The sequence below is a fragment of the Cornus florida genome, unplaced genomic scaffold, assembly GCF_030987335.1.
Source record: "Cornus florida cultivar Cherokee Brave unplaced genomic scaffold, ASM3098733v1 CherokeeBrave_3.0.0_Hap2_Chr06, whole genome shotgun sequence".
In the NCBI taxonomy this organism is placed as follows: Eukaryota; Viridiplantae; Streptophyta; class Magnoliopsida; order Cornales; family Cornaceae; genus Cornus; species Cornus florida.
Window position 1 is genome coordinate 46483625 of NW_026775576.1, and position 8918 is coordinate 46492542.

The following is an 8918-nucleotide window of genomic DNA, read 5'->3' on the forward strand; positions in this document are numbered from 1 at the left end:
CAAGTATTATTAAATTGTTAAAAATGATAGAAACCACTCTCAGAAAAATCTTGACAAATTTGTCGTACAACCAAAAACTAATTGTTGTATACATAAATATTTGCAACAATTATTTGTGGCTATATGAGCACAATTGTCACGCAAAATATAGCCTATAGGGACAAAATTTTTGTTGATATATATATATTTTTAATTAACTGTTTTTTTTTTTTTTTTTAACATAATTTTTAAAAATCAACTATTCAAAACTTGCAACTTATACAAAGATAGCTACGATCTAAAACTAATATCCTACACACTCACAAATCACTCAAAATTAATAAATCTAGGGAGACGATATTCGTACTTCACTTTTTAACGTTTGCACTACAATCTTAAATGAAATGACAATTCTAACGCTAACTTTACAAGTAAATAAAAATAATAGTTATTTTTTAAATGACAAAACTGTTCTTTTAGATTTTTTCTCCTCATCTCTAATCTTTATTATTTTAGGCCTCTTTTAGGAGGACAAAAACTAAATTAAATAATTTTATTTTTTTACGGAACCAAGAAATAAAATTTTATGCTGAATAAATTGAGGCTTTTGACGGAAAAAATAAAAAAAGTAACCAATAATAAAATTATCTTTTTTGACATGACAAAAAAACCTCCAAAAAAAATATTTATCGAAGAAATTATATTTTTTGTCAACATCCCAAAAAGAAAAGAAAAAAAGTATGAAAATAAGAGGATTATATATATATTATTTAAATTAAATAAATTATCTCTTTTGATAAGACCCAAAAAAAGAAAAAAAAAAAGGGGTTATTTTTATTTAACAAATTATTTCTTTTGACAGGATCAATAAAAAATTATATAAAAAAAAAATTTATCTCTTTTGACTAAAAAAAAATTAACTTTGTTGAATAATATCCCTTTTAATTGTACAAAAAAAAAAAAAAAAAAAAAAGTCATTATAGAATAAATTATTTTTTTTTGACTGTCAAAAATTAAATTATTAGTATGAAATAAATTATTTTATTTGAAAAGATTTTTGGAAAAAACAAATAGAAAGAAAAAAAAATTGTAAATAAAGAAAAGAAGGTAAAAAAATGTTAAAGTTGTATAAAGGGTAATAATAATATTATAAATTAAGGAATAATGCATTAATGAATTCAAGGACCTTCTTGTCATTTTCTTTAAAAAAGAATGGTAAATGTAGTGCAATTAGATAAAAGTGGAGTGCTCTCTAAATCTAAATAAAACATAAAAACACAAAAAACATCTATTTGGTATATAGTAATCCAAGTATTAAATTGTCCACGCATTCATACATGGAAGAAATATAAATAGAAAGACTATCCAAAAAGCGTGTCCCCTAACTAAGCAAATTTCATTGCTGAAATATTCTAGACATAAACACATTAAGATAGAAATGGGAATCCAAAATACCAATCAATACAATACCTGCAAAAAAAAAAAAAAAAAAAGGGTTAAAGAAGAGCATAAACAGATAAGAATTACAAAAAATTAACAAAAGTTGCTGATGCACAAACTAATAAACTATAACCGGACCAAAATACCCTCTAGCTAGTAATGAAATTCAATCATCCTAACTGCCAACTAGCAAAAATACTATGCATAGTCTGGGAATATATATATATATATCATGTCCCAAACAAGTGACAGTTCACAAACCAATATATACAATACAAAGACCAAAAAAAAAAAAAAAAAAAAAACACACAGTAGGAGAGAAGGATAGACGCAATAAGGAGAAAGTCACGAGGGAAAAAACACAAGGAAATGGACAGTAAGAACTTGGAAAGAACATGTAAAGTGAAACCACAAACAATTTTGGTTTCACACTGTTGGTATAGACATGTACTACAATGATATGTTGTTTCTTTTCAATTGTAATTCTAAAGCTGTCTATTCTGTGTGGCGAAACGTAATGCAACTGAATTTTATCACAGCGTCATGTTTAAATACATACAAAATAATGGGGCAGCGCATTGAACTTGGGTGGCAGTCCCAGTTGAATTCATCTATTAATTTCTAGTCTTTTCCAGCAGGGAGAAAGGAAAAATATCAGTAACATTGGTTATTTGGTCAGAAGATAACAGAAAATAAATAAATAAAAAAACAGAAAAAGAAAAAGAAAAGATAGTATTAACATCTTATAGATAACTAAGGGGTGAAAAGAAAAAAAAAAAAAAAAAACATAACTAGAATTAACAAAACAAGAATTCACTCGTTAAAAAGTGAAAAAGAAGGAATAAACCCGATAATCACTAATTTTTTTACTATCTTCCTCCATTTCCTCTTACAGGTGAGGGAACAGCTAAAAAACAATCTTCAAAGGGTTATTATGCTCCGCTCTCCTAATCCTTTCTTTCCCTCATTTTATAACCAAACTAGACGTAAGTTAGACTCCATTTTTCTTTCCTTCCTACTTCTCCAATAGCAACCCCGTCAATCCATATGAACTCATTGTTTATTGGCCAAGAACAACGATTGATTATTATTTATCACCACATTATTTGGGACAGATATTTCATGGTGGGCTAAAAATTTGCCTTGAAAGATGAATCTGAAGCAACAAAGTCAGTTCTAAACTCAAGCCAATTACTCATCAACCACTAAACAACTGTCCCATTTGCTCAACCGTTAATTAGAGTGCAACTTTATGGCCAATCCACCATAGGTTACAAAAATTCAGAACTAATATACAGCTAGGGGAAAATCAACATCCACAACGTTAAAAGATGTTTAGGTGTATTAGGTCAACATCATAAATGCATATTTTTAAAAACAACACCTATCTATACATTTAGACTCTTAGACATTCTTGTGTTTCTCTCTTTCCATATGTTCCAAAAATCCAACTTGCAAGATAACATGTAATTATGTAATCATTGAACATGTTTCACAAATCATAACTTAATAATAATATAATTCAATTGATTTATGAATAAAAGTGTGGTTCAACTGAAGTTAAATGTAACTTACTAAGTAAGATGAGTAGCACCAGGAGATGGGGTCTGAGTGGCCAAATGCTTCTCCACCAATAAGGTTAGAGTGGTGAGCTGGGACTGCAAAGAGCTAATAGACCTCTTTTGCTCCTGTATCTGTGCCTGGTGAATCTGAGCCTGCTCTCGCATGGCATGAAACTGCTGCTGCATGTGCTCACGCATGGCATGCAACTGCTCCTCTAGCTGCTCAAACCTCTGTCTAGCCTCGATAAACTCTGCAAGGTTGAATTGTGGTTGCCTGTGAATGGATCTTGACCTACGGCCAACTACGTTGTTGTAAACCAAATACTGGGTAGACTGAGTGACTCGTTTCCGACGACTGGGTCCAGCCATATCTACCAGAAAGAAGTTAGTACTATATATAAAAATTAGTATACACAATGTTTAATCCATGTGTAGCAATCCACCACTCATGCCGATCATTTGTTCCATCACTACTTCCATAATCAATAAAAAACAAGAAGCAAGCAGCCCCTGTAAAGTATAACTATAAATATTGTTTAACTACAAAAGAGAAGAATAATAAATGGTAACATTTTTATAATAAGCACCAGACATATATTCAAAATTGGTGAGATGACACGTAATCATTAATTAACAAAAAGGATTATAACACTTCTTTAAAGTTCTTATATTTGACTTTTAGAAAGGATGAAATTACATCAATCAATCTGTATCATTGTCATTATTAATGGATTCTTCATCTTCTTCATAATCAGTAATTGATCAATGTATCATCTTTATTCTCACTCTCATCATCATTAGTGAAATCATCTATATGATCGTCTGTTGCATTATTTGAGCAATCTACTTGCTGCCATTACGTGGCTCAAATTTATACCAGCCTTCCCAGCAAACTAAATTATTTTAATCCTTTTCGCGATCATTCCAAAATAATAAATAATTCTTTATACGTGCATGTCATCTAAGTCCCAAGTTCTGCATTTTTCTTCTAGTTTCATAGTGAGATTTTAGCAATATTGCACCACCTTGAAGCACATCCTTTAACAACTCAAGCAACATATCAAATGATTTACTAGTCCAACCATTAAATATCTTCAAGAGAAACAACTTAATCAGGAAATACAGTTTGAAATAGTTCTCACATCCCAGGTTCATACTGCATATCCCTCAACAATCTTGAAAAATTATTCAGTTCCTCAGAACTAGTACGTGTTTGAGCTTCTGAATGTATGAACTGTGGTTATCAAATGCTTCCCCTCTTGAATTACGCATGAAGTTTTCGTGCATGTATGTCTTCCATTATGTTTGCATAAAATCAGGTTATTCCATTTGATCATCACTTGTCTTGTATATTATTACCAGATGTACCAATATGGTGTATGTTTGGTTAAACCTATACACAAAAAGGTGCTCTTCCACATCGTCTAAATGTTTTAACAAGACGTTACAATTGTAACATAGACAACGGGTCTGGTTAAGTGAATCTATATGTTTATTAGTCAAGTCCATAAAGCGTTTTACTCCTAGAATGTACTCAATGGAACACCTATTTCTATTTTGAATCCAACTTCGACCCAAATCCATTTCCCAACCACAAGATGAACAACTACTGTCAAGTTCCAACGTCACACATGCATAATGAATCCTAGAAACTTCATCATTTCTCTAATAGGTGGGTTGGTTCTATCCCATTCAAGAATGCACAATTTACATTAGAGTCAATAGATCAATTGCTTGTTTAGATTCTAAGAAAAATTAGGCAGGCAGCATCTCCCCCTTAGTTCTCCAAATAAACGAGATACATGAGATAGACTAGTTACATACACTCAAGTCTAGAGAATAGCTGAAATGATGTCATAATTGCCAATTAATGGAACAAAACATGATCCATAGACTGTAAAAGTTAATTTGTGCATTCCCAAGGTACTATAAATGGGAAAATTCAAGAATTGTTTCAAGAAAAAATCACTCATCGAGAGTGAGAAAGATTAAATGTTTTGCCAAAGTCAATTCTATGAAGGAACCAATCTCTAATAGGGGTGGTAATTCGTGTTGTCGGGTCATATTCGTGTCATGTTGATCTAATAGTATTCCATTATATAGGTCCATCCAAACACAACCCATTTAATTATCGTATCAGGAACCCTCGACACGAACACGATCCGTTTATTAAACAGGTAATATGACATAAGCCGTTTAATAACCTATTTAATCCAATTAAATTAAATGATTCATGTAACTTGTATATTAACGTTCTTATAAAATGCAAATATAATATATAAAAAAATGACATCATAAATGACTAAATTCATGAAAAATAGGATAGACAATTACAAAAAAAAGGGGGCAAGTACAATATCCACATTGGGTTTATATTGAAATAACAAAAATGTGCCTAGTATTGGATTAAAACAAGTTATGGGTTAATCGGGTTCAACTGACACGATCAATTAGACGGTCTAATTAGGTTAAATGGGTTACGCTTTAAAACACGACACGATTAATTAATGTGTTAAATGGGTTGACACAATTATGACAAGAACTCACTAACTTCGCGTCGTGTTCGAGTTGTGTTGCTGGGTTATATCAAATTTTGCCGCCCTTACTCTAACTGCAATAGTTAACTTGTTTGCAGTCTACAATAAGACAATCTTGAGTCAAAATATAATTCAGAACATGTCTAATTTTTATTTTTATTTTTATTTTTATATTATTATTAAAAAATAAAGAAAGAAACATGAATGAATACATAATGTTCAGGTTTTTAGAAATTAACAAAAAAAAAAAAAAAAAAAGCAAACATATTAATGACTTCTAATATAAGCGATGAAGTCTTCAACAAACGAGTGGAAATATATATGTTCGTGACCCAATCCAAACACATGGCAATAATAACCAAAACAGCGATCAGTAAAGCAGTAAGATCACATGATAAAATCATAAAATTTAAACATGGCTGATAAAGCTGAAACCGAGCATGAGGCACTAGCAACACCTAACAACAGTAAGCAGCAAAACAAAGATACTTTCATATTATTTATTTCTTTCACCATCTTAAGAGCAATCAGTTCTATAATGCAGCAGGTCTACGTAATAAAGAAAATTGGTTTCAGCTTTTATTGTTGGGTTAAGGTGATTTTGACAAATGTGATTCAGGCATAATTCATTAAAGTCCCTCCAATAAATTATTTACTTCTCTCTTTTGGGTATTACTTGAATAATTTATCAATATATTTCCATAATTGTACTTTAAAGTTGTTTGTTTTATCCTTTTTGGAGTGCATGATAGCTATTTTTATTAATCATTTTCACCACAATACAACTTTACTGAACAGTCTAGAAGGGTAGTATACAACAAGAATCGGGGAATCTCATCAAGGATATATAGATATATATATATATATATATATATATTGACTCATTTCACTCGATATTTAAAGTTAAAGAGTCTGAGAAGGTGAGCTATGCTATAGCTTTGTAATTGTTTATCAGCCTTCCCATCATCCCATTTACTAGTCTTAACACTAGAAGTTTCAGGAAATATGCATTGTATTTCTTCAGGTAAGGTCTGACTTGTTAATCTTGCTGATTGGAATGTCAAACATCTCCTTATTTCATTTCTTCTCCTTTTTCTTCATGTTTATCTAATTGACAACATTGATGAAGTGTTCAAAGCATCAACAGTAGCAGCCCTAAAGTTCTATTGCTTCTTTCAGAAAATCTCAAGCAAAAGAATTGCAATAATAATAATAATAATAATAATAATAATAAATGCTTTCAGAATTGATAAACAATAATATGGAGAAATTATTCATGCTAGGCCATATATCCAGTCATACAATCAAAAGCATCATAATCTTCAAGTGCACTGCTGAGGGTGAAGTGAACCACTCCAAACTTTTATACACATATTCCACCTATAAGGAAGGTAACTTAATGCTAAGCAAATTATACATATATAAAATAAACCAACACACATACAGTATACACACAAAGATAAGTTCCGGTTGTAAACAGATGTAGCTCAAAGTTCAGGGGTCCATACACCCAATTTCTGTGTGTGTGTGAGAGAGAAATGGGCTATGTACCTTATAATAGACCCACAAAACAATTAATCAAATAAACTCATGCCAATCAACCAACCAAATCACTCAGGTTCATCGGCAACAACAATTGTAGTAGATTATCTATGCGAGCCTTACGTATTCTCTCACTAAAACTAACAATTAAACCTAACTCTTCTGATTCAATATTCTCTCTCTATATATATGATCAATCTTCTTGCTAGAAATCGTAATTCATTCGCGATTGCATAAAATGAAGACATTTCTGGACCAAATCTCTTCCCAAAAACACAAAAAAATCGAAACCCTAATTAAGCAGAAATTCCAAAAATTAAGGAAAAATTCTGGATACAAACCTTGTAATGAAGATTCAATTCGCTCGGTGGAAGTTTCTTTTGCTAGAAATTGCTTCGAAAACAATCCCAAAATCGCATTTGAATCGCTCCCTATGAAGTCGAATCGACCCTTTGTAAACGGCGTCGTATATAATCCGTAGGAAGAGCGCGCAAAACTTTAGCCCGGGCGGGAATCCTTTCTATTTTTGGGACGAAATTATATTTGTTGCCCATATTTTATAAATAAATAAAATTAATTAATCCATAATTTCAGATAAATAAATTTTCTAGTTAAATGAATTTGTTATAGACCAACAATAATTATTAAAATATTTTCTCAATTATTTGAAATGGGTTATATTAAATTTATGTTTTCATTCCGTACAATTTAATATATTTGTTATTTATATGGTTTACATAATATTTATTATAACACGAATATCTTTCTACTTCTAATTACCTCTTGAAGTAATTTTTATTAAAATGATAATAAATTGAATCTGATAAGTAGTCATTGAATGAACATTTTCATGATATATATACATGTACAAATGTATACAAGCGATGAAAACTTTTGTATAAAAAACTAAGAGTTAAGTGTAAAAAAAAATACATCCTCATTATTTAAGGGAGATGCAAAAAAATTTCTAATTATTATCATTTGATCAAATGTGAAGTAAGACAAATTAAAAAGAATTTGCTTCTAATAGATAAGGCGAAAATATTGTTGTATTGATCTGCTGGAGACGGCACCGTGATGAATGGACAGAGAGATTTCAAAAGTTCGCTGGCATCGTGATGAATGGACACACAGATTTTGAAGACAGACAAAGGATAGAGAGAAAAATAAAATAATATTCTTTGGGGGGTATTTTGATAAAAAAATTGGTCAAAATAGTTGATTAAGGAGCAACTTGCTCAAAAACTGGATAATACATGGAATTATATGCACCTTTTTCTAATAGGGGAATTTTTTGCACATCTTGAATACAGCGAAAGTATTTTTTGTACTTAATCCCAACAAAAAAAAAAAAAAAAAAAAAAAAAAAAAAAAAATTTAATAATAATAATAAAAGAAGAAGTAGAAGGAGATATCAATGGCTTGTGTCACATTTCAAAGTGGACGGTTCAAGTTTTCAAGAAATAAAGGGGGGTACAAGTGGTGTGTGAGTTTTTTGCCAATGACAAAAGATGATTGAGAGCTTACTGTGCTTTTAACCGAATACGCTCTTTTAAAATGAAATGACACAAGTATCCCTAAATTATAAATAAAAAAATCAAATATTGGGGATGTATTTGTCATTTACATTAGAACATAAAAAAATAAAAAAATCAAATATTAGGGATGTGTTTATCATTTACATTAGAAAATAATAAAAAAAGTGTATCTAGTTAAAAAGGAGTGTGCATGTATATTTCATAGTAACTTACTAAATTGTTGTGTGATTGGTTAAATTTCAAATTTGTAAGTAGATTATTTTATAAGTTAATAGGATCTAGAATGCGTAGTATTAATAAGTCATACATTTTCTATCCTA

General features: G+C 30.3%; 1 protein-coding gene across 2 annotated transcripts; it reads right to left on the reverse strand.

The window, feature by feature from the left end:
- Nucleotides 1-1242: 1242 nt before the first annotated feature.
- On the reverse strand, nucleotides 1243-7571 carry LOC132311425 (uncharacterized). 2 transcript variants are annotated; one of them, XM_059809329.1, is made up of 3 exons: nucleotides 7402-7571; nucleotides 2995-3372; nucleotides 1243-1449 (listed from the first exon to the last, which is right to left on the reverse strand). In XM_059809329.1, coding segments are annotated over exons 2-3 (357 nt in total). In that variant the 5' UTR covers nucleotides 3351-3372; nucleotides 7402-7571; the 3' UTR covers nucleotides 1243-1448. The 2 variants fall into 2 exon arrangements, with proteins under 2 accessions (XP_059665312.1, XP_059665311.1); XM_059809328.1 differs by having other exon boundaries at nucleotides 2995-3352; nucleotides 7402-7567.
- Nucleotides 7572-8918: the final 1347 nt, after the last annotated feature.